This window comes from Rhineura floridana, chromosome 6 (genome assembly GCF_030035675.1).
Source record: "Rhineura floridana isolate rRhiFlo1 chromosome 6, rRhiFlo1.hap2, whole genome shotgun sequence".
In the NCBI taxonomy this organism is placed as follows: Eukaryota; Metazoa; Chordata; class Lepidosauria; order Squamata; family Rhineuridae; genus Rhineura; species Rhineura floridana.
The window spans coordinates 76350402-76376430 of NC_084485.1; the positions used below are offsets into that span (position 1 = coordinate 76350402).

General features: G+C 42.0%; 1 protein-coding gene across 5 annotated transcripts in view; it reads left to right on the forward strand.

The window, feature by feature from the left end:
- Window positions 1-564: 564 nt before the first annotated feature.
- TULP1 (TUB like protein 1) overlaps window positions 565-26029 on the forward strand; it is a 74309-nt gene continuing 48844 nt past the window's right edge. For 3 of the 5 annotated variants that reach the window (XM_061630402.1, XM_061630406.1, XM_061630404.1), the window contains exons 1-5: window positions 2978-3157; window positions 9486-9534; window positions 21771-21903; window positions 22654-22803; window positions 24779-24892. In XM_061630402.1, the coding sequence (XP_061486386.1) occupies window positions 3111-3157; window positions 9486-9534; window positions 21771-21903; window positions 22654-22803; window positions 24779-24892 (493 nt within the window). In that variant the 5' untranslated portion in view covers window positions 2978-3110. Of the gene's footprint in view, window positions 633-2977; window positions 3158-9485; window positions 9535-21770; window positions 21904-22653; window positions 22804-24778; window positions 24893-26029 lie in introns of those variants that run through there. The other 2 variants (XM_061630403.1, XM_061630405.1) reach the window with 2 other exon arrangements.

Below are 26029 nucleotides of genomic sequence, written 5' to 3' on the forward strand. Positions count from 1 at the left end.
GGGATTTTTGTCATAAGCATATGCACTGGACTAGGTTAACTATGATCAGCATCAGTGAAAAAGAATTAAATGAATCCCTGTTGGCTGTAGCTCTAATTCCAACAAAACACTTCTTCCTTTGAAACAGTTGCAACCCCCTACCAATACACAGACACACACACACAAGACCTTTTTAGAAGATTCAGTGGGTGCATTGATTCTGCCTGTGGCATGCTGTCATCTGGATTATGTGAGAGCTGTCTAGTAATATTTAGAAGATCCTACCTTTATAATAGGGAGTCAGACGAGATGGTTTTCCAAATTCTGTGAACAGGAATGGGGTTTGAAAATACCCTGGCAGCATTTGATAAATCACATGCAGTAGTAGTTAGCATTTGACAATTGACAGTTCATATTTCAACCTTGCCAAAATAAAAATAAAGAAACACCAAGTCCAGCTATACGGTACAAATTTCACTTGCAAAATGTGAAAATTGAATTCTAAATTTCTCATTCATAATTTGAAAAAAAAATCACAATCTTTGTATTTGTGAATGTTTCTTTCAGCTCTATCCACTTTCCTCAAAACTAGGATAAGCTTGTTGACCATATAGTCTGTTGCGCCATATCGCCCAGCAGTTCTAAAACAGCAGGTGAGGATGAAGTTAAAATGTCCAGGAAGTTGCATCACACTGTATAGCCCATGATGGCCAGACTGTATCTCTCATAAGGCGATCAGGGCAGAACTCTTGCACTGGCAAGGCTGAGCACAGCTCTGCTGAAGCTCTCAAAATAGGTCTAATCTCCAAATGGAACCAGTTCAGCAGAAATGCTTGATCAAATCAAATATACTCTCACCAGCCCTGAAGAGCCTGAAATAGTGCAGAGAGATTTATCTGCAGATTTGGAAAGAATATAGGGAAAGGCTCTAGTCTGCACTGACAAGCAGATTTCTTTTTCCATTAGGACCCAATGCAAGTGGTTCTGCTTTCTGAAATGCAAATATAAACATAAGCTGCTTCCACAGGAGGGTCCTTCAGCACTGCTGAGGCACAGCTCTTCCACAATCAGCGGCAAGTGGAATCAGAATGCCATTTATTTTATTTTAATAAGTATTGTGGCTGTAAAATTTGCATCACCTCTGTGCATGTGCAAGACTTCTCCCATTGTCAGACGCCAGCAACCCCAGATCCATAACTTGTGTGGAAGAGGACACTTCTCAGCTTAGCTAGTCCAAATGCTAAGCCATACTTACAATGATCTCAGATCCACCAGGGAACAACTCTGGGTTATGTGTCACATTCTTTGGCTTGAGAGAGATACTCCTTCCCCATTAGAGAAAAGAAATAATAACCAACTTTTATTTCAAGAAACATCCTTGGTGGAGTTGGGTAGATAAAGCCATGACCAAGCCTAACAAATCAAGGGTGAATTTAGGATGGAAAGCCAGAAAGGTAGAGGCAGGACAGAATAATCTAGTTGGGTTAGGCATGGAGCCAGGTATGTGGTTCTTAGAGCTAATGCAGAACCTGGTGGTTCATTGGAAGAGCTAATACAGAATCTGTTGGTTTATTTGTGTAGTCTGACCATGGGGAGCCTAAGACCTTTTGCTCCCTCAGGCAAAGGACAAGATAACAACTCCTCATCATTACATGTGCAGAAGCTTACTGGAGTGGATTGGTCTTGAGTCTTACTTCAACGTAGGCCAAGGCGCATTGTCTTCCACTACCCCTGAGGGCCACTGGCTAGCTTAGAGGGCACAGGACAGGCAACATGGCACACATGATTCCATCCTCCAACATCTTACCACAGCTCCCCACCTGCCACTGTCTCACTTTGCCTAATGATAGGGTGGGTCCTGAGCAGAGCTTGGAAAAGTTACTTTTTTGAACTACAACTCCCATCAGCCCCAGCCAGCGTTATGCTGGCTGGGGCTGATGGGAGTTGTAGTTCAAAAAAAGTAACTTTTCCAAGCTCTGGTCCTGAGCCTGGCAGAAGCAATAGTTTACTGGCTTTTCAGATCCCACTCCTGGTTGCATGACTTTAGTGGTGGGATCACTTAAATGCTGGGAGTTTTTGCAGCCCAATTTGTACATTGCATTGTGCATGTAATGGCAGGCTCATGATCTCTAAATCTCAGCCAGGAAATCAGACTGTGCCTTTCTTCATTCCAGGCCAGCACTGTAAATTAGGACTAATTCCATCACTGATTTAAAAGCAGCCTCCGCAGTACAAAACTGGCAGGAGAAATGATAAATGAATCTCAATCAGGTTGAATCACCTGTCTGACATTTTACATGCTTTCATTTGGGCTTTTACCTACTGGCTTTATTTCCATGACTTTAGATTTTGTGGATCGAACTCTAGGGTCATTCTGAAGCCCCTGCCCCGCCCCTGATCCAGAGTCTTGCCCCATTTGCATCTTGGTATGGAGAGATGCAAGTGAAAAGCTGTAAATAGAAGGGGACACTGACACAAATGGGCTCACAAAGTGCCATCCAGGATCTCTGGTTTCACACATATTGCACCAGTCCTTGACAGGCAGGACAGACACAGTGTTGCATAGCTACTGGAAGCTTCCCATGGCCCTGTTTAAACAAATTACAGTGACAGATGGTCCATTCTACAGATCTCCCAGGAGGCCTGGCTGGCAGTCCATCAGCCCCTGAAATCCTATTACCTAGTTTGAAGAAATAAAAAGTTAATCATCTCCTTGGCTTTCTTCCTCTCTCTCTTCACCTGCTTCACTGAGGCACCACAAACTTTGCGGGGTTGCCAAAGAAGCCTGTGCTGAAGTTGTAGGCCACTGCAGGGTGTTTATGAATCAAGGTATTAAAGTCAAACTAATTGAAATAAAGTCCTAGCACTGCCTTGCACGGACAGAGTGATGGGAAATCCAAGGAAGAGCACCCACAGGGCAGATGCACTGAAGTCTTCCATCTGATTTACATGGGACTGAAATCATATGGCTTCCTGCACAGATTTCTTTGTTTAAACCATCACCAGGAAGGAAAGAGCTGTCCTTTTACAAGTTGGCAAGAAAGGTGGCTTTGAACTCCAGGTCTTCATTCCTGTTTTCTCCTAGACCAAGCCCTCATTACATCTGAAATAAACTAGACTGGCTGCTAGCAATGCCGCTTCAGTCAGACATCCTCCGTGAAGTGTGGACATCAGATGGGTAAGTACAAGGTTCTTTCATCCCCAGGCAAGGATAGATTGCCACTGGGATGACCGTTGGCAACCTGAACTAGAAGTGGCCCTATTTTATCCGGTCCGTCACTGCCAGTTCTATGTTTTTGGCTGTGGTGGTGGGGTTAAGTAAGATGCTCTTAGTCAAGCGCTGCTCTTGAGTGGGCTTACCTCCTCCTCAGCCCTGTCACTGCCATGCATTTGCTTGTCCTTTTCCACTGGGCTCCATCCACACAAGCAGCCAGAGGGAAAGTGCAAAGCAAGTGGAGGATACTGCTCCATCTCCTCTCTCATGTCACTGCTTGCCCAACTGCTACCTGCCTGCCCTGCAGAGTAGGTAGGTTGGTCCCAAACTATCTGATAATTGCTGCCGCCACCCTCCCTCTTTGTGCCTACAGTTCCCAGACCATCTCAGCCAAACAATTAAACGGGGACTCCAAGGTAACTTTCTGTTCCCTTTGCCCTCCCTGGGGGGAAAGGAACTCGCTGATCTCCACAGAACATTGAAAATAAAAGGATCTCTTTAGCTCAAATGAGTCTACCCTTACTACTTAAAAAGCAGGGTTCTAGTCTCCTCATGAGTAATACCACATAGATGGCCAGTGCCAATTCTCTGATGGTCAGTGAGGAAATGTAATGGACCCTGAAGTAAGAGACAAAGGAACTTGTTTCACCAGTCCTTTTTTTAGGACTTGTAACCCACATTGTGTTTGAGTGGCAGCTATGACCTGACAGCTCATCAGGTCCCACCTCACATTCTTCACATCTTTTGTGATGGGGGGCATGGATGGGAAGGCGGTAGACACCTCCTAGTGTAGAGGAAGATGGCTGTCTTCAGTGAAAATTGTTACTGGAATTTCTCCATCTGACAGATATTCTAACTGTTAACTTGTGAATTTGGAGACTTGGTGGGAGATATATGGTTGGCTGGTTAGGCAAAATGGGGGGACAGGAGGCCAAGGCTTCACAGGGCCTGGTTTTTTTGAGAGATTGTCTTCTCTAGCATATATCTGCCCTGTCCTTATTGGAGGGTTTTCTCCAGATTTGGCTGCCTAACAGGCAGCTGGTTACAAGAGAGAGAGTAAGAGAGAGAGTATTTCCATTTTCCATTATATATTTTTATCCTTATTTTTTAATTTTATTTTAGAAATGTTAATACAGTATGATACAATTACAATAATTCTATCCAATTGCTAAAATATTAGTTATGAATATAATTTTGATATCTAAAATATGAACATCATCAATTATATCAATACATAAATACAGTTAAATGTATAATCATCATATCACCAATCACATCATCAATTAATCATTACCTAAAATTAAATAATACTACATTCCCAAGGGGAAAAAATAAGTCAACAATAGTTCATTTGTTCTTATGTTCTCGCCACCCTTCACTCTTATATTTCTCCCACTAAAAAAATACGGATTTGCTACATCTTGCACCTTGTTATTCCAATGTGCAATACACAGACTCCATTTCTCTATAAAAGTATTTTCTCACTATCTACCCTCTCTTATTTTGACTAAATTTGTTGGTGATGGTATTCTTGGTCTCCTGCCAGGAGGAAGGGCACGATATAAATAAAATAATAGATAAATTAAATAAATAATAAATACATACTTCCAATTTTAGCATATTATCATTCTGGCTGCTGTTATCAAATAATTTATCATTTCTCTGTCTTCTTTTGGTATGATGTTCTTAAGATACCAAAACAGTATTACCATTGGGTCTTTTGGGAGATCATAACCCAGAATATTTTTTTATTTCTGACACCACTAGATTCCAAAACATCCAGATGTTTGTGCATGACCACATAATATGGAATATGTTGCTCTGTCATTCTACATTTCCAGCAATGATCTGTGTTCTCCGGATATGTTTTATTTAGTCTGACTAGTGTTATATACCAAAAAGTTAATCGTAATCTTTAAGATTCATACATTAAGTGAAACTAGAGGGGTTATTTCTAAATCCATATCCATTTATTTACTGAAATTGACATTAACATGTCTTGTTCCCACCTAATTTGATATTTATGTACTGGGCCTTTTCGGTGGTGATCTCCTGCTTATGGAATGCCCTCCCCAGAGAGGCTCACCTGGTACCCATACTATGATCTTTTAGCCACCAGGTGAATACATTTTTGTTCTCCCAGGCCTTTTCATTACAATAGGTATAGTTAGTCAGTACTTTATTTTGTTAACAAACGAGATGCTGGTACTCATATCTTGATAAAAGTGCGGTGGGTGCCAGCACAATATGGGCAGCCAAAAAGAGGTGCCGGTACCATAGCAAAAAAGCACTTGGTAGTCATCTGGTGTTTTTGGATTCTTGCACCAAATAAGTCCACTGATTTTAAAATTATGTAAATCTGCCATGCTTATGATAGTTTTTAGACTACAGTGGTTGTTTGCAGTGGCATTATTTATAATTGGTTTTATTGTTTAAATGTTGCTTTGCCTTTATGTCTTTTGTGGCCTTGTGAACTCCTCACAGAGCCAAGCTATATGCGCAGTATATAAATCTAACAAACAACTAAATCAGTACTTTCTGTTCTGGAACAGGGTTGTCAAGACCCAGTTTTCTCATCCAAAATGTCTATTGATCAATCTCTCCAAATCTCCCTCTTCTAGAATCTGTTCTGGATCCCTGGTTCCACTTTTGAAAGGAACAGGTTCTGGCAGTGAAGTTTAGCAATTTCTGTAAAGCAATAGACCTCACCTACTGCCTGACTGTCATGTGCAGTAATCTCCTGGACTCATATTTCATATCAGAGCTTGGAAAAGTTACTTTTTTGAACTACAATTCCTATCAGCCCAATCCAGTGGCCATGCTGCCTGGGGCTGATGGGAGCTGTAGTTCAAAAAAGTAACTTTTCCAAGCTCTGTTTCATATATATATATATATATATATATATATATATATATATATATATACTGGGGGGCTCCCCCCCCGCTCACTCCACTCACCAACCCCCCATGCCCTGCTTGCTTTGCTTGCCCATCCTCACTCACTACCTGCCTTACATAAGCCGGCTGGCTGGGGTGGCCTGGGTGTTTGTTTGTTTGTTTGTTTGTTTGTTTTTTGTGTGCTGCTTTTTTTATTTTTTTATTTTTTATGATGTTTTAATTGGAAATTGGTTTTAAATTGTTTAGGACTGTGGTTTGTTTTTGTATATGTATGTTATGTATAGCTTTTTGTTATTGTAAGTCGCCTAGAGTGTCCACTAACCTGGACAGATAGGCGACCAATAAATAAATTATTATTATTATTATTATTATTATTATTATTATTATTATTATTATTATTATTACTTGCCCACCCCAACGCCACCCATCCCCAAGCCCAACTCTCATGCCCCCAGGCAACCCCACACCCCTCACCAACTCCCTCAGGCACCCCCACTCCCCTTGTCATCCCACTTGTCTCACCTGTTCCACTGCCCCCCATTATCCCTACCTTGTGCTGCTACTCAGTGCACCTAGGCTGCACACCACCTGCCCAGGCTGCTGCCGCACACCTAAGCTGTGTGCCTGGGCCACACACCAGCCTCCTGAACACTGGCCTCCTGCCCTCTGTGCACACCCACCCACTTACCCCAGGCTGCCATCGTCACACCTAAGCCATCCACTTTCTTGCCTCCCAAGGCTGCTACCATCTCCTTGCAGTTTGCAGTGCCACACCTGTCTGTGGCGCTGCAAACTGCACAGCATGACACTTACATTTTTATTATATGTATAGATATACACAGTGCTTTTTTGTGATGGTACTCACTGGTGAGGAGTTTTGGCATGTCTTCTTTTGTTGCCCATGGCAACCATTTTGTGTTAGTGCACACAGCACTTTTATGAAAGTATTAATACCAGCACCTCATTTTTATTACCAAAAACCCCACTATATATAGTCCTCTATGCAGTTTACAGCATTAAAATCATACAACACAAAACTAAACACAAAACAGAGCAAAACAAACAACCCCCAAATCTATCTAGCAGGCAAGAATTTAAAACAAATTTTAAAATTTAAGATGTTTAAATAGCCAGGCTAAATGTCATCAGTGAAAGTGCTAATGGGACATCTCCTGGGAGATTCAAGAGTTGGGGTGCCACAGCTGAGAGGGCCCTGAGATGCATCACAGCCAGCTGCATCTCTACTGGTGGTAGCACACAGAACAAGGCCCCTGGTGACAAATGCAGTGGATGGGCAAGTTCATGTGGGAAGAGGCAGTCCTTCAGTCATCCTGGTTCCAAACTATTTAGTCTTTGTAGGAAAGAAGCAGCAATTAAATTGAGCCTGGAAATGGATTGGATGCTAGTGCAGATTAAACAAAACTGGAGTGATGTATTCGGAGCTTGGAAAAGTTACTTTTTTGAACTACAACTCCCATCAGCCTCAGCCAGCGCCATGCTGGCTGGGGCTGATGGGAGTTGTAGTTCAAAAAAGTAACTTTTCCAAGCTCTGGTGTATTCTGAAAAGTGATTACCAGAAACCATTTTCCTGTGTGCAAGTTTGGCACATTATCTTCCACACATTTCTGTTTTTCAATAATAATATGCTTTGTTATGGATGGAGCTTGACAGAATGTATCAGGCCTGTGGTTTCGGGGTTTTGTCCTTCCCCTCAATCACTTCCCCCCACTCAAACACACACCTTCTTCCATTCTGCACATGCATGCAGGTATTTCTATACGTGCGCATGCAAATCTTTTTCAAAAAACAGAAAGAGTACAAGAGCAAATGTTCCCATCATTATACAACTAATGATCATATTTCACAAAAGACAAAATGGAGGCTTGCTCATTTGAGTAGGCTGGGAGGCAATATCAATGTCCATTTTTTGTCTTTTTTAATACAGAGATCTTGTGCAAGACCTGTATTACTATTATTATTATTATTTTTTAAAGTAAAATTGCACTGCAATTACAATCTCCCAAGTAATTCCCCACATTTACTGTGTAGAGAAATTGAGAGAGTATCTCCTTTGAATTGGGTGTGCCTTCAGCATGGTGCAATTAGTGGAAATAGGTGTATTTCTTTTGGCATTCTGATCCTTTAGGAAGTAGGTTTGTTGCACAAGACCTGCTAATCAACTATAATTGTACAATGTGAATTTGTCAGTATATGTTTGAATCCCACCCCAAAAGAGCAACAGTGTGGAAGCACCCTGGAGCTTCCACACCACCAGTGACTGCAGATATATCATGGGTTATTTTTATTTATCAGCTTTTTCTTGATAAGGGGAAAACCCAATTAAATATTAAAAGTATGGGCTGTCATCTGTTGTGATCCACAGGGAATTCCCACCACCAAGAAGATGGGATTGCCCAAGCAAGGGGAAGTCAGGGGTTCCCAGTTTCAAAGGCACTGGCACCTTGGAGGGACCCCAGGTTGTGGGTTCAGGACGATGGAGTGTGCTCATGCAACTGAAGCCAAAGATCCAAGTTGTCTCAGGAGATCCCATTTTATAGCAAGGCTACTAATCATTGACTAGAGGCCCCACACACTGAGTCTTGCCTCCTTGCTAGTTAAAGGGCCAGTGCCTTCTGCTGTACTCATGGGCTTCTTCAGGCTAATGAGGTTTCCAGTGATGGATATCTAAACAAATCTTAAGCCAACATGGAAGGGGCAGCAGACATCATCTGCATCATCTGTCCTTTGGAAGGGAGAGAGTGGCGGAGACTAGCAATGACAAAATCAGGGCTTTCTTCAGTTGGACTGCTGCTCACAAGAGGGACAACTTTACATTGTATATCATTTATTTCTTGTAGTATTTTAAAATTGTAAACCACCTTGAGTGTCTTAGCAGAAAGGTGGTATATAAATTCAATAAATAAATAAATATCTCTCTTCAAGGTCCTCTTGATCTCCCAAGAAGTCAGAGGGCCACCATCAGTCCAGTGGCAGAGGTGTCTCCTCAGGGATCCACATGGGACAGATCAGGGAATGAAACTATCTCCTCTTCAGAGTTGCAGTTGCCAGAGAACTCTGTCTGAGGTGTCCTGGTCTGGAGCCAGGACACCATTTGAGATGACAGTCATGTGGACAATACAAAAACTTGTGGGCAGGAGAAGCACTTATTCCCTTCTGGAAGCACCTCTGATTGTCTGGAAGTGCCCTAGATTAGCTATAATGCCATCTGCTGGCGTGAGAAAGGATCACACATAGTTTACAGGCACTCAGGTCCATTTAATTACTTGAGGATGTTGTGGCTAAGGATTGCTCCATAAATATTTTCAGGTTGTAATTTAAAGTGAGTCTGCCTCATACCTCATATTTTCTTCCTCTGCCTCCCGCTCTTCCCTCAGTGTAGATGAGGAACCTGGGAGCCCTCCACAGCAGCAACTTAATAAGCAGGTAGGAAAATCTTTCTTACCCACCCTCTTTATCTGATTTCTGCTCCAAGTTGCAGGTTCTCTATAAATGTGCCTGCCTGATCTCTGGCTTCTCTATGGGGTTTCTATTACAGCAGAGTCAAATGTTAGCTGTATGGGCAGGTGTGGGAGACTTGTCCATGTCTAGCAGTGAACTAGACTGATGCTACAATGCTTCTGAGCAATTTATGATTTAAAACATGGAGGAAAGTGGTCACCACATAATAATGAAGGTGAGGTTGTTGGCCCTAATTAGGAATGTGAAATTGGACAAAGGTGCAGGAAATGCCTTTGGCTCATGTTCAAGATATATGATAAATTCCTCAAAGCACATCCCAATGAAGTCTGTTTTTTCTCAAACACACCATTTTGAATGTATTTGTTTGAGGATTATGGCCCCAATGAGGATAAAGTAACCAAGCCCAACCCATTTTCTCTTACATTTTTATTCCATATCTCCTCCTAAGAGATCAGGGTAGCAGACACACAGGAGGTTGTCCCATTTGATCATTATAACAGCCCTGTGAGCTGTACGTTGAGAGATACTGACTTGCTCAAGAGCAGCCAGTGATCCTCATGGCTAAAGTGGACATTTGAACCCAGACCAAGTAGAGCTCTCTACCCATTACCTCACATAGTGACTTCATTGTAACAACATCTGGCCCAGATTTGATCTTGGACTATGTTCTGTTTCTTCCTTGCTTAGAAGTAGGGCTCAGTGAGCGAGTCTGATCCTATGAAATAACCTGTTTATCAATAACCCAGTACAAGACGGTCATAAATGTTCCCACGTGCTAAGTTGCAGCATTGCACTGGCACTTCTTTCCCAAATGTTTCTTGTCCAAGCCACATGACTTGCATTTGATCAATCATAGTTATTTATAGCCCTTGATAAATGGGATTAGATGCAAGGCACCTAATCTGATCCATCTGATTCTTCCTCTGCACTGTAGCTCTTCGTGACTGCAATCTCAGGAGAACAGTATTTATGAGCACCATGTAGGCTCACACCGTTTGCTACACTGCATCAGTGTTTCATAGGTTCAGTTATATTTATCATGATCTTCTTATCCTGTGTTTGAAAGGTGAGCACTTCATCCTGTGGTGAACTGTCCACTGATGCTCTGAATGCAGTATATTGTTCAGGACACCCAGATTTAGGCACATGTATGTAGATGTGTCTGAGATCATATCCACACCATACATTTGAAGCACATTTATACCAGTTTAATAGTCATGGCTCCCCCCCCAAAAAAAAAAATTCTGGGAACTGTAGCTTATCCCTCATCAAGCTGCATTTCTTTGGTGGATTCTTTGGTGGAAGCCATGTACTTTAAATGTATGGTGTGGATATGACCTGACAGTGCAGATAAGCTGAGACCTACTGTCATTTTTGTCACTGCCTCTATTTCTGATGTTCAGGCTGAGCTGAGTGCCATTTCTTATGCAGCCGGAATGGCACCACTCACACAAAAAAGGAAGGTCTCAGCAGGCTTGGGTAATCACCAAATTTTGAAGAAAACAGCCCAATGAGAACTGATGCTCAGTGTCCATGGCATGCTGACTGACTACTGGGGTGGAGAACAGAATACCAAATGGGAGGGGGAATGGAATGGAGTATGTTATCCTAATAGGAGCACTTGACATATTGTGTGTTTGCAGCTTATGCTCCTTCTGGGAAGCGATATGAGGTTTTAAAACAACTAAGGTTCCAAGATTATTCTTTTTAAATAAGAGAAAACTGACAATATTGTGACACGCATGCCATTCAGTGGCATAAAAGAAGGCAGTGGGATACATCACTCTTCACTCACATCCAACTCATGCCTTACTTTTATTACACAGCAAATGAGAGCTGCAATAAAATGTTGTCATGTGGAGTGCTCCTGTTGAGGACATTCCATTCCCCCTCCAACTCAGTATTCATTCTTTACAAAAGATCTTCTAGTCTCAGGCTGTGAACACACTAGTTGCCAGAGCAAAGTGTTTCCATTAGCCATACCTGGAAGGGGAACGGGTTGATCTGCCGCTCAGTTGCAAAATCTCCTTGAAGCTGAATTTTATTTTAAAAAATGCGCTGAAGCTGCTCCAACCAGGTTTTACAGTAAAAAGGGCAGAGTTTGACTAGTGTTGTGTGCCCCCGTTTTCAGAAGAGAGAGGTTGAAACATACTGGAAAAGGCAGAACGGTGAGTGTGTTTCTTCCCTCAGACATTGTCTAAAGGGTATAGTGTTCTGTATGATGCAAATGCCTGTGGGACTTAATTACTCAATTGCTTTCATAAGCAGATGAGGCAGCCAGTTTGGGAAGAGGTGTATGTCCTCCAGCATATAAAGGAAATGTGAAAATGCTCCCAAGGCAGACATGAGCACTCATGCAGCCCCTTAGGGAATATATATATATATATATATATACACGTACAGGATTTCCTCCTCTCCTCTGAAGTATTGGCATACCATAACACAATCCTTTCCTAATTGATTAAAACATTTATTTTCTTTGTAGTTATGCGTACTAGCTATTTCCAGCAAAGGAGTTCATACTTCTTTTTTTAAAATAGATAAAATAAAGCAAATATGCTTTCGTTCAGGGAACAGGAGTACAGTTAGACTGCTGTGATAAGCCAGTACAGATTCAAGTATGTGCAAGACCACTGAACTTTACCAATTTAAATATGCCCAAATGTGTGTTGGCCTACTGGGACAGGATCAGTCCTAGAGTATTGCATTTGGAAGGAAGTCACTCATCCCATTTCATGAAATAGGGATGGGGAACTTGTGACTATCCAGATGTTGCTGGACTCCATCAGGTGTAACCATTGGCCACGTAGGCTAGGGCTGATGAGAGATGGACTCCAATAACATCTGGAGATCCATGGGTTCCCACCCTATTAAAAAAATTATGCTCTGTACGAGTCATTCAGGCTGCAACACTGTTATACCTACTTACACTGGAAGTAAGCCTCATTGAACTCAATGGGACTTCTGTATAGGTTGAATTGAGTTGAGTTTATTTACAGTCAAATTGACCCTTCATACATAAATATTACAAAGTAAAACAAGTACAAATGGCTTCCATTTGATTTAGCAGCAAAGAGATATATAATAAAAACAATATACAGAACAAACAGATTATAACTAGTTATTGGACTTTTGTTTTCCTACATTTAATAGCAGTAGCGCTAAATTTGGCGACAGCAAGTGTCACCTCAGGTACATAATCGCCTAGTAGATAATCTATGTAAAAGGATTCAGTTCTAGATGGAAGAGACGACAAAATAGGCATAATTAATTGAGATCTTAAATCATGATAAAATATACATCGAAGAAGAACATGTTCATTTGATTCAATTTCTCCATCAGCACAGGGGCAAAATCTCTCAGAATATGGGATTTTATTATATCTACCAGACAGTACAGTGGACGGCAATATATTTAATCTAATTAGGGTAAAAGCCCTTCTATAGTTGGGGAGTTCCAAATTCAAGAGGTATGACATTAAGGTGAAAAACTTCGGGTTATGTCTTTGTTTCCTTACAAGGAGTAAATGATGCTGGAAATCAATATCTCTTAACCGTTGTTTAATTATTGCACAAGCAAAGTCATGACCCAGATGGAGAATATAAGGCAAAGAAAAGCCTAGGCTTAATAGTTTGTCGTGGATCATTTTTTCCCAAGGGGAACGAACTTTATCTATAAGTACGTGTGGAGCCAGCCCGATGGGCCTAAAAATTAATTTCAACCATAATAGTAATCTCAGTTTCCACACGCAAGACTCTATGGATTGGAGACCGCATTCTAGTCTCAATATCAAGTTTGGAACACAAGTGGGAACTCCTAATATTGATCTTAGAAAGGAGTTTTGTATGGCTTCTAGTTTAGTAAAATTGGTGTATGTACTAGTTTGAGCCCCATATAAGAGTTGCGGGAGGATTTTAGCAACAAATACTTTTATGGCTGGAAAGATAAATTGGCCCCCTTTGGTATAGAAGAAAGATAATAGGACATTTGTTGTATGTCTGGCAGTTAACAGGGAGGAGGAGATATGCATCTGATAGGAACCTGATGCTTGTAGTACAATACCGAGATATCTAATAGTTTTCACTTGCTCAATCGGCAAGTTGTCAATCCTCCAGATGTGTTTTGTCTTTTTTTTAGTAAAGACAAGAACCTTAGTCTTCTGCCGATTTACTATTAGTTTTTCTTCTTGTCAGAAGGATGACAGAGCTGCCATCAATCTTTTGAGACCAATGGGTGTCTGTGAGAGGAGCAGTATATCATCTGCATATAACAGGCAGGCTCTCGGGTTAGAGGATAGCATTGGAGGGTGAGATGATATAGATGTAAGTTTAGCCACTAGGGGGTTTATATAGATGTTGAATAGTAGGGGTGCTAAAATGCACCCGTTTTACACCCTTATAGGTAAAGATACGTTTCGTTAAATGGCCTTCGTTATTACACCGAATCTGCAGGGAAGTATTATGATAAAGGCCCTGTATCAAGGTTAAAAGACGCCGATCAATTCCCAAGTTTTGCATTTTCACCCAGAGTCTTGATCTAGATAGAGAATCAAAGGCCGCTTTTAAGTCTACAAAGGCCGTATATAGAGCCTGACCATTAGTTTTGCTGTATTTGGTAATAAGATGCTGAAGAACCAAAACATGGTCAGACGGCGATCGTCCTAGGCGAAAAACTGCTTGTTCAGGTGCTAACAGATCGGTTTGGTTGACCCAGTCTAGTAATTTCCTATACAGGTAAGTGGTGTATAGCTTACTAATTATATTAAGCAAACTTATCGGTCTATAGTTAGCAGGGTCCAGCCGAGAGCCTTTTTTATATAATGGAATTATTATTGCAGCACCCCACCCTTGTGGTATGACCACGGAAGAGTTGATGTTAGTAAATAATGCAGCCAAGGTGGGGGCCCACCTCTTTGCGTTTGCTTTGGGGGGTATATTGTCTGGCCCTGGTGCCTTGTTTGGTTTAAGAGTGGCTATAAGATCTGGGACTTCAGCCGAAGTAACTGGTAGCCATACAGGGGGTTCTATATAGGGGTCTGGTTTGGAGTCGTCCATGATATAATTTCCCTGGTATAGAGTGGTGTAATAATTTTCCCAAATAGCTGGAGCAATGGCACATTCTAGTCGAAGATTAGATTTAGGCCAGTGTTGGGTTATTATACGCCAAAACATAGTAGAATCTTTTAATTTAGAAGCCTGAAGGAGATTTTGCCACGATTGTCTTAGGGCAAGAATCTTCTTCCGCTTGATTAGCTGTTTAAATTTTTTCCTAGCTGTCCTAAATCTTTCTAGATGTTCATGAGATCTATGCAAATTATATGCTTGATGTAAATATTTTACTTGTGTTCTTGCTTCATAACATTCACAATCAAACCAAAGGTTCGCCTTATGGGTAGACCTTCTCAGTGACTTCCCGGGGTCTTTTCTAATCAAATATTGAATTTTATTAATCAACTGATATAAATGATGGTAGCTTACAGAGCTATATGCGGCTGTTATAAGTTGGTTTTTAATAGTCTGTAATTCAGAGGAGTTAAGACCTTCAGCGATCTTTTCCTGGAGTTTAGGAATCCACTTAATCCGCGCTGGGCGTATCTCAACATCCATGGCAGCGAATGTTCGTTGTTCTAAAAAAGGGGATTTATTTGTACCATAGACATTTAAAGATATCTGTACGAGTCATTCAGGCTGCAACACTGTTATACCTACTTACACTGGAAGTAAGCCTCATTGAACTCAATGGGACTTCTGTATAGGTTTGTGCTATTAAGTCAGGAAAAATGAAGGCTGGAGTGCGATGCTTTGTCTCCCTGCTAAGTAGTGGTCATTTTTTTAACCTGACAAACCTAATAAATGTGTTGTTATTTGTTTATCTGTTTGCCATCAATTGGGGATCTGACTGGTAAGTTGTTTTATTGTTGTTTTATCAAATGGTGGTATTTCAGTGACAGGCTTTAACAGGCATTCTCAAGGTTCGGAAACTCTGGATACAATCTTCTACCTACTATATATTTTGGAAATGTGCTTGTCTGCTGGTTTTGCTATGCATTTGGATACCTCTTAAGATATTATAGCCAAATTTATTAATTTTATTATTTATTTATTTAAAATATTTCTATCCCGCCCTTCTACCCTACAACAGAGCACTCAGGGTGGCTACAATAAAAATTACATACATAATAAAATGCACAATAAAAACACAAAACATTACAGTAGATTAAAATGCATAAAATACTATTAAAATACATAAAATGCATTATGCACATACATACATAAAATGCAATTATGCATACGCATACAAACATGCATGTATATATGTGCATGCACGTATAAAAAAGTGAGACTTAAAGAACTTAAGATTTAAAAATGAAGAATAAAAAGCTTAAAACAGTGTCAGGCTGACACCGTCAGTCCCAACCAAAGTCTCTCCGGAACTAAATAGTTTTTACAAGTTTCCGGAAAACCATCAGGGAGGGAGCAAAGCGGGCTTCTTGGGGCAGGGAATTCCAAAGTCTGGGAGCCACAATTGAAAAGGCCCTCTCCTGTGTGCCTGTCAATCCAACTTCTTTCATTCCAGGCACACAGAGAAGACCGGAGGAAGATGATCTTAGATGCAGGCTAGGAACATATGGACGTAAGCGGTCCCTTAAGTAAACTGGTCCAAGGCCATTTAGGGCTTTAAAGGTCAAAACCAGCACTTTGAATTGGGCTTGGAAACAAATTGGGAGCCAGTGGAGTCGATAAAGCATAGGGGTGATATGCTCCCTGCGCCGTGCTCCAGTTAGCATTCTGGCTGCTGCATTTTGGACCAACTGTAGTTTCTGAATCGTTTTCAAAGGCAGCCCCACATAGAGTGTGTTACAGTAATCAAGCCTCGATGTCACCAATGCATGCATCACTGTGGCCAAGTCAGCTGCTTCTAGGAACGGACGCAGCTGGTAGACCATTTTGAGATGGCCAAAAGCACCCCTGGCTACTGCAGCCACCTGATATTCCAGCAGCAGGGCAGGATCCAGAAGAACTCCCAGACTGCGTACCTGCTCTTTCAAGGGGAGTGCAACCCCATCCAGAACAGGTTGCAACCCTATCCCTGGGGCAGTTTTTCCCTTGGCCAGCAACACTTCCGTCTTGTCTGGATTAAGTTTCAGTTTGTTTGCCCACATCCAGCCCTTCACAGCCTCCAGGCACCTGTTCAGGACAAGCAGTCCCATCTTGCCATCAGATGGAAGGGAGAGATAGAGTTGAGTGTCATCAGCGTATTGATGACATTGCACTCCAAATCTCCGGATGACTTCTCCCAGTGGTTTCATATAAATGTTAAAGAGCATGGGAGACAAAAGGGAACCTTGAGGTACACCGTTGTATAATGGTTCCTAAAATCAAGAAGCAAGTTTTCTTCTATATTTAAATATAGTTGGATGCCATTTTGAATCAAGAAGAAGGACTGAACCTTTCAAATCAGCACTGATTTTGTTTTGTTTTGTTTTCTTAGGTGTCCCAAGCAACGCTGGGTACGAGGCTGCTAGTACTTAACAAACTGTGTTGTTGTTTTTTAAAGTAACCCTTATAATGAGGTGACAGTTGTATGGACTATGCTAGTTAAGTTCAAGAAGGCATATTTTATGACAATCTAAGTCTTCTCTACAAGTCAAATACTGTCAGATATCAAAACTGGATGTCAGCTGGATATTGAATATTCAGTGGATATTCAACAGCCTCAGAAGTCACAGTGGAGTATTTAGATGGCAATGCTATGCTCACTTACTTAGAAGCAAGTCCTATTGGATTCTATAACTTCTAAGTAAACGTGCATCAGAATGTATTGTTAGAGTTTTAACCAAAGTTACTTCACTAATAACCATTACTTCAGAGAGGTGTTACGTGGGTTTATTATTGTCTGTGAAGTGCTGAGATCCCTACAATAAAGCTTGACTCAGAAGGACAAGGCATTATCACAGCCAGATGTCTAAAAATGCAGCCATACCAGCTGGTAATGGTGCAGTTCAGATCCTTAAAGAAAATGAACCATCATATCTTTTGAATCTAGTTGTTCCAGTATTTCCACAATTAAGCATTTCTACTTTTCTGCATTTTTTCCACTTCTAAATCAGCATCTTGGCCCCTTCTACATTGTTGGTGGTGCTGCCATTCCAGTATCCAAGGAAACTGGTGGCAGGCTCAAACAGTTCTTTGCGCCTATTCCACTAACAATGGCATCGCATGGCATAGGATGGGATGACTTAGCTCAAGCATCTCCTTATGCTTCAGGTGTGGGAAACCTTTGGCTCTCCAGATGTTGCTGAACTACCATTCCTATCATCCTGGTCATTGCCCATGCTTGCTAGGGCTAATGGGAGTTGTAGTTCGGCAACATCTGGAGAGCCAAAAGTTCTCCACACCTGTCATACTTCATGGAGATACACTAGCACAACAGCTGCATTCCTCTGTACTGTCTAGATGTCGTGACTTGGTTACATATCAGTGGGTAGCCAGTTTTCAATAGAACCACAGCTATGCATTGGTAGGTGTATATAGAACACCACACCTACAACTGGAACATATGGCAATATTGACTTTATTGTGCAGTTTTCTGACAAACGGCTACACACTATTTCAACATATATATGTGCATTTTATGCAGCATATTTAGAGATCAACACACATCTGTCAGTCTATGACAAAATTTTACTTGACTCAATAGGGCTGAGTAGCACCCTTCCTTATTCATTTTTTTACCACTATGTAAACTGGAAGGTTTAGTTTGTCCATAGGTATAACTGAGCCATCTGGTGGTGCTAATTGTAATGCAGTCTAAAATAACTGAGATGGGTGAAGTTGATTCTGCCCTATTCATCATTGTTCAGTAACCATGAGGTTTCATCACATTTTCTTTGGTTTTATTTATTTATTTATTATTTGATTTATATCCCGCCCTTCCTCCCAGCAAGAGGTTTGTTGTGAAATAAATAAATGCCCAGTAGTATTGGGGTGACAGAAGCAAATTTGTTAACTGCTGTTATTGAACAGAACATTGACCTGAGATAAAAGCAAAGCAAATTCTTGTTTTTTCTCCCCACCCCTTTTTTTCCTTTTCAGTCTAAATTTCCAGCTTCAATGGTTACAAAGAAAACTATGATAATGTGATTATGGTTTATTCCCGAATTTTTTAGAAACCAGAGATTACATAAGAAGACCCTAAATCAGATTTCTTTTTCACCAACCTCATCATTTTAAAGGCATGATTCATGTGTTTTAAGCATGTGGGATTGGCAGTAGTGGATTGGTTTTGCATATTGGCCACATGGGGTTGCCTGTTTATCTTGAAACACAACCAGTTACTATCCTGACAGCTACAAGGCACTCCTAAACTAAGGGTTGTGCGTGTGTGTCTCAACTACTACTCCCTGTTTTTTCAGTTGTGAGTAGGCCTGTGTTGCCACATCTTTTCACACTTTGCAGATATAAGAGAGTGGCTTGTTTACATCTAGGTTTCGATTAAGGGCCATCTCTTTGTAAACATCCAGAATGAGTTGCGTTATACACACACACAGAGCATATACATAGATACACACATTGTGGATGATTCATGTTCTCACAAGCAGATGCCAAAGATACCAAACAAAATTCTGCACCCAGGATAAATTAAGTAACTTAGCAATTTTGCTCATTCTGCCTTTTGATTATCATTTTCAAGGAATATCTTGGGGGGGTTTTATAGCAAAGAACAGAAAAAAGTCAATTGAGGGGAGGAAAGGCATGAAGATTGGGAATTCATTAGGGGAGTCATTTAAGATCACCAGAAAAGGGGACAAAAAGAGGGCACAGATTTGCAAAAAACCCACATACTAATTTGTATTTACAGATGCAAATTTAGAAATAATTACCATAATGTAACTGCAAATGCAGTACATCTCACTGGGGGAGTTGCAATGGGGAGATTGTGAACTGGTGACCTGTGTTCCTTCTCAGTCTGCGCTTTGATGGGCAACCTCAAAGCCCCTGCTTTCTCTTCTGATGGTTCTTTATCTTTAAATCAGACTTGGACCACACAACTCTTCAAATGAAATAGAGGGCAGTCCTCTGTGAAGCAGGACAGATGGCCATCCAAGAATACATAGCTAGGAAGATGAAGGAATAATAGTCATGGCAGAGGGAGATGTACAGGGCACTGAACTTATGTCCACTGGGAGGCATACACAGCTTTCCTTTGCCTTATAAATCAGTGTTGCTCACTTGATTACCTGAATGCTAACATTTTTCCATCTCTGCCCTATCCCCACACTTTGATGGGTAATTACTAATTTACTTTCTACAGCATCCTGATATCAGGACAGAGAAGAGAGGTGGGAATAGCAATGCTTTCTCTCTCTCTCTCTCTCTCTCTCTCTCTCTCTCTCTCTCTTCCCCCCCCCATTCTTTTTATTGGATTTTACTTGGGGTTGTAGTGGATAGCTCCATGAAGATGTTGACCCAGAGTGCGGCAGCTGTGAAAAGGGCAAATTCCATGCTAGGGATCATTAGAAAAGGTACTGAAAATAAAACTGCTGATCAGAGCTTGGCAAAGTTACTTTTTTGAACTACAACTCCCATCAGCCCAATCCAGTGGCCATGCTAGCTGGGGCTGATGGGAGTTGTAGTTTAAAAAAGGTAACTTTTCCAAGCTCTGCTGCTGCTATCATAATGCCATTGTATAAATCTATGGTGTAGCTGCATTTGGAAGACTATCTACAGTTCTGGTTGCCTCATCTTCAACAGGATATTGTAGAGCTGGAAAAGGTTCAGAAAAGGGCAACCAAATTAATCATGGGGATGGAGTGACTCCCATATTAGGAAAGGTTTCAGCATTTGGGGCTTTTTAGTTTAAAGAAAAGGCAAGTAAGAGGTGATATGATAGAGGTGTATAAAATGATGCACAGCATGGAGAAAGTGGATAGAGAAAAGTTTTTCACCCTCTCTCATAACACTAGAGCTTGTGGACATCCAGTGATGCTGAATGTGGGAAGATTTAAGACAGGCAAAAGAAAGTAGTATGTAGTTAACCTGTGGAATTTGATCGCACAAGAGGCAGTGATGCCTACCAGCCTGTATGGATTTAAAAGAGGATTAGACAAATTCATGGAGGAAGAGGCTATCAGTGACTACTAGCCATGATGGCTGTGCTTCCAAATACCAGTTGCTGGAAACCGCAGGAGGGGAGAGTGCTCATTGCACTCAGGTCCTGCATGTGGGTTTCTTATAGGCATCTGGTTGGCCACTGTGAGAACAGGACGCTGGACTAGAAGGGCTATTGGCCTGATCCAGTAGGCTTTTCTTATGTTCTTATGGGAAAGTTTATCTATCATTATCCCCAATTATCCTTGTTCCCATAAGAAACATGCCTTATATCATGTCAGACTATACTGGCTCTCTGGGGGTCCCAGGCACTGGTAGAGGCCTTTCCCTCTCCTGCTTCCTGACCTTTTTAACTAGGGATGACAGGGACTGAACATCGCACTTTCCACATGCAAAGCATATGCTCTGCTGCAGAGGTCCCTCCCCCCCCCAGGTTACCTAGGGGAAACACACCCACCCCTTCCCCCTGAGCATGTTTCGCAATCAGTGGCACCTTCAGGGCAGGGCTTTGGGACAGAAGTCTGAGGCCTCACAGCAGAATGAGCAGGATGGCCCCTCAGCACAGCAGGGCTGGCTTAGCACATTTAGGGGGAAGTGAAGTAACTACACATTATTACCATCTAAAGTGGGAGCCTCCTTATAAGATCATAAAGTTGAGGATATAAAGTTTCCTCACTCCTTGCAGGGTCCTTTTTCTCCTGAGGTACAGGGCCTTGGGATTTTTGTCTGCTGCAAAGCTTGGTGCAGCAGGATGAAAAAGTTCCTGCAGCGCGTTCAGCAGATGCCCACGTCTGTCACCAAGACTTTCTTCCTTCTTTCAAAACTGGGAACCCTTCCTAACAAAAAGGAGGCACAAAGATATTAATATGAGATGCCCCGTTTATAGAAGAGTAGGGGCTACATTCATTGCGTAGCTTTTGGACTCGAGGTTCCCAATAACCTCCTGACCTCACATCAGAGAATCAGCCAGCACATCTCCAGGCTACCCTCAGCTGCTGTTTGGAAGAGTGTCGTTTTGTTTGGGGGACCATTTCAGGATAGAGATATTATATTTGTGTTGGTTCTCATAACCTGTGTTCCCTCATGCAGCCACACCTGCAGAAGCAGAAGCCAAAGAAGAAACAGCAGGAGGCTACCATGCTGGAGGCCAAGCCAAAAAAAACTAGAATGAAAAAACAGGAGGAATCAAGCCCTGCAGATGAGTCAAATGTACCTCGACAGGGTAAGATACAACCAATATTACAGGAATTATGAAATTGTTGTGCGCCACCTACATCTCTGAGCTGTGAGAGATCTCCAGGGGTCCCTGCGCTTACCCAGAGTTTGGTTTCCTTAGAAAGAAGGTTAGCAGAGACTATGGTGTCTTTATGAAATATGGTTTATTTATTTACACACATTCCAACCTGAGCTTAAGATGGAGGGGTTCAAAGCATCAGCAGTCCAATAGGTCTTGCTTTTCCATCAGGCTTACAGGAGGCATCCTAAAGCCATGGTGCAGGGAGCCAGCTTCTCTGCATGTCTCCAGTCCCTAGCCTTTCCTCAGACTAATTAACAACACAAACCTCTCTTAGGCCCCAGGAGGGGAGGGGGCTTTCCTGAAGAGTTTCAGTTAATGAGTTATAGTTAATATTAATCCATAAGTACCAACTTAACAGCCCCCTTTGTTTCCATCTCCCACAACCTCTCTGTCTTGTCTCAGAACTCCCTCCTTCTTCAGACCTCTTGGAATCTTCACCCCCTCTCTTAGGAAGATGGGTCCTCCTTCGGGTTGCTGTTACAGGGAGGTTTGGTGTAAACAATTATTGGCTATGCAGCAGGAAAGTCCTTAGCTCCCAAACCAAAGGAATACACCAGTATGCAATGCCTTGCCTCTGAGTTCTGTTCATAACAGCATTCACTGTGTCCATTGATGTGGTTGTTTCTTCCCATTTCCCTTTCTCAACTGCTATTTGTCCAAATTTCAAACTAACAGAAGACTCTGAAGATGAAGATGATGAAGAAGAAGAAGAAGAGGAGGAGGAGGAAGAGGTAGAAGGCAAAGATCCACCAAAAAAAACAAAAAGGAAGATCCACAAAGATACTCCATCTGGTGACATTAAGGAAAGGAAGCCGAAAAGTAAAGGTCAGTGGCTTTCAGAGGCCATTCTTATGCCATATATACTGGTTGAGGGGGTTAGGAATCTGTAATATAGAATTCTCAGCATCCTTATCAAACTGCAATTCCTAGAAATCTTGGTGGTGGTGGGAGTACATGGCAGTAAACCAGGCATAAAATACCCATTTGTAATATGGATATATCTAGATTGAAAGGTCTGGCATGTAATATGGTGAGATAGTTTAGTAAGCTGTATCTTCAGCTCATTGGCTATTTCTGCTTTTCAGTAATGGATGTTTCTTGGAACGGGTATGTGTTCAAAACAGGGTTGGCTGTTTTTAATCTGCCTCTGCTGTCTCCTTGCTCAAGAGAGCAGAACATTATTATGACACAGGGTGACACCTGCAGAGCTGTGGTCATGCCCAGGCATCCAATCTGTGGATGAGAATCACTGAAACTTGGAGGATATGAATCTCTGCCCTGCTCTTCTTCATGTCTGGCAACATAGCCTTACTTCCCTTCCCCCTCCAAACCAGGAACTAGGTGATTTTCATATATTCCTTGAGGCTTAACAACTTCATGAAGAGTAGGGAATGAAGGTGCCTTGTTTCTCCTTGTGAGATATACCCCTACTGAACTGCTTATAGTTGGTCATGCAAAACCATGGCACTATCATGAATCAAAACACCTTTCTGTGTGGTAAAGGTCCTCTGTGATCCTCAACAATTAATTCAGATTCTCTGGCTTGGTAAATTACTGTAGATGGTAAAATAGATGCAACCCTACCATTTCAGAGGTATAGGAGGAAGAGACAGATATAAAGATCTTAGATCAGGGAAGGCCTGGAGTGAGGCAGACAGTAAACATTTATACTCTCCTCTTCTGCCAAACAGGCAGGGTTCTGTAGCATATGCTCCTTGACTAGAGATGGTAGCAAGACAAAGGGAATAACTGTGTGTACACCACAGGCAATGACAGCACCCTCATACTGCTTTCAAGCCCCTTAAAATCCCCATTTCAGCAGCCTGCCTCTGTGGGAGAGATGAGAAGCAGGGCTCATTCCATCAGCTTCATCAAGATGCTTCATCAAGCATCTTCTGGCCCCTCAAACTGTTTCTATTCCAGCTGGTCATATTAGGAAGTACTATTTAACTTTAAGAATTGGGTAGAATTGCCCGAGGGTAGAAGACACACTTAGGCTGTGAGCACACTAGTCGCTTGCAGCAAATGGTTTCTATCAGCCACACTTGGAGGGGGAATAGGTTAATCTGCCAATCAGTTGCAAAATCTCTTTAAAGCTGAGTTTTTTAAAAAAAAAATGCACTCAAGCGGCTCCTACCGAGTTTTACAGTAAAAAGGGGTGTGGTTTGACTAGCATCATGTGCCCCGAGAGAGGTGGAGACACACTGGAAATGGCAGAACCGTGAGTGTATTTTGACCGCATTGTGCTTCTCCATCTCTCTTTTCTGAAAACGGGGGCACACAGCACTAATCAAATCCTGCCCCTTTTTACTCTAAAACCTGGTGGGAGCACCTCAAGTGCGTTTTTCAAAAATTTGCTTCAAAGAGATTTTGCAACTGATCGGCAGATCAACCCGTTCCCCCTTCAGGTGTGGCTAATGGAAATGCTTTCGTGTAAGTGACTAGTGTGCTCACAGCCAGAGTTTGCTTTATCTTCTTCTTCCCCCTTCTGTGTCTTTTTTTCTTTTGGCAGGGAGTGTCTTGTTTAAATTGATTGTATGTAAGCTGCTCTAGGAGCCTTTTTGGCTGAAGCATGGAGCACAAAAGCTCTAAATGAATAAATAAAAGTTACTATCTCTCTTCAAGCAGATTTTTTCTCCTTGTTTTCTTGCTTCCACTCTGAGCCTTAATGAGCACATCTTTCCTTTCTATTTCTGATCCATCCCCCCTCCTCCTCCCTTCAATGTTCGTCTCTTCAGCCACTTTTCAATCCTCCAATCTCCTGATAAAACCCTTTTCTTATTATTTTCCCCTCGGACAGGAGACAAAGCTGAACCTGATGTCAAGACAAGACCTGTAAAAACATGGAAGAAGGAACCAGCCTCTATGTTCCAAGTGAATGGGGAAAAGAAAGACAAAAAAGCTAGAAAGAAAGGTGACTGCCTCTACGCCCAGGTCTGCCTTGTCATTCTCCCAGCTGGGGCCCATTTTTGCAGGATTCACTTTAGTTGTTGCCATTTCTGTGAGGGAGTCCATGGAATGCATTTCTCAGATAATTTGGATCTCTCAGGGCAAAACTAGACAGTTCAAACCCCATTGGGATGGAGAGATGAGAGGGGGAGCTTCCCCCCTATCTCTGATTCCAATGGCACCTTCCTAGTGTGGTTTTTTTTCAGCCTCCCCCCCCCCCACTGGGCTGTCGTTACAGGTGTCTGCATAACATGAAGTTTAGCCTTTCAGGGTTCCAGAAAAAGGATAACAAAAGCCCCGTCCCACCTTGTTTGGGGCTTCTTTAGACCTGTGTGCCCTGAAGGGAAGGAAGAAGAGCCAGAAGCCCAGGCCAGAGAGCTCCTAGCATCGGCTCCTGAAGTCAGTCCGAGAGAACTGTCTGTTCTATATTTTGTACCATTTGGCAATTCCAATATTTTAAATTGTATATCACCTTGGGTGCTTTGGTAGAAAGGTAGCTTATATACACCCAATCTATCAATCAATTAAACAACAAAGCTATAATCTCATGCCTCTCTAAACTGAACATTTACGCTTATGTGGATGTCACAGTACATTTGTTTAGGGATGCATGGTGAAAACCAAGACAATTTGATAGCTTCTTCAAGGTTTAAAGCAGCCTATCTTAACCTAGTGCCCTCCAGGTGTTCTGCACTACAACTCCCATGGTAGCTGGGGCTGATGGGAGTTGTAATCCAAAACATCTGGAGGGCAGCAGGTTGGGGAAGGCTTGTTTTGAGAGACTCCCCCATGCAAACCTAAGTATATATTTTGATTCCTAGTTTGCTACCTCTGCCTGTACGGTGCAAGAAGTCTCCAAAACTTTGAGTGAGGAAGCAGCTACTGTGTAATCCTTGGGATTAAGGTGTGGTGTTATTCCCTGTTTATATTTTGCATTGGCCAAATCTCATGTAAAGTGATGCTGTTCTGCTAATCAGCACTTTCTGAAGGCTTGGGGCAGACTCAGCAATATCCATTAGGGGAAGGGCCATAGCTTAGTAGTAGAGAATCTGCTTTGCATGCAGAAGGTCTCCGGTTCAATCCCTGGCATCTCCAGGTAGGG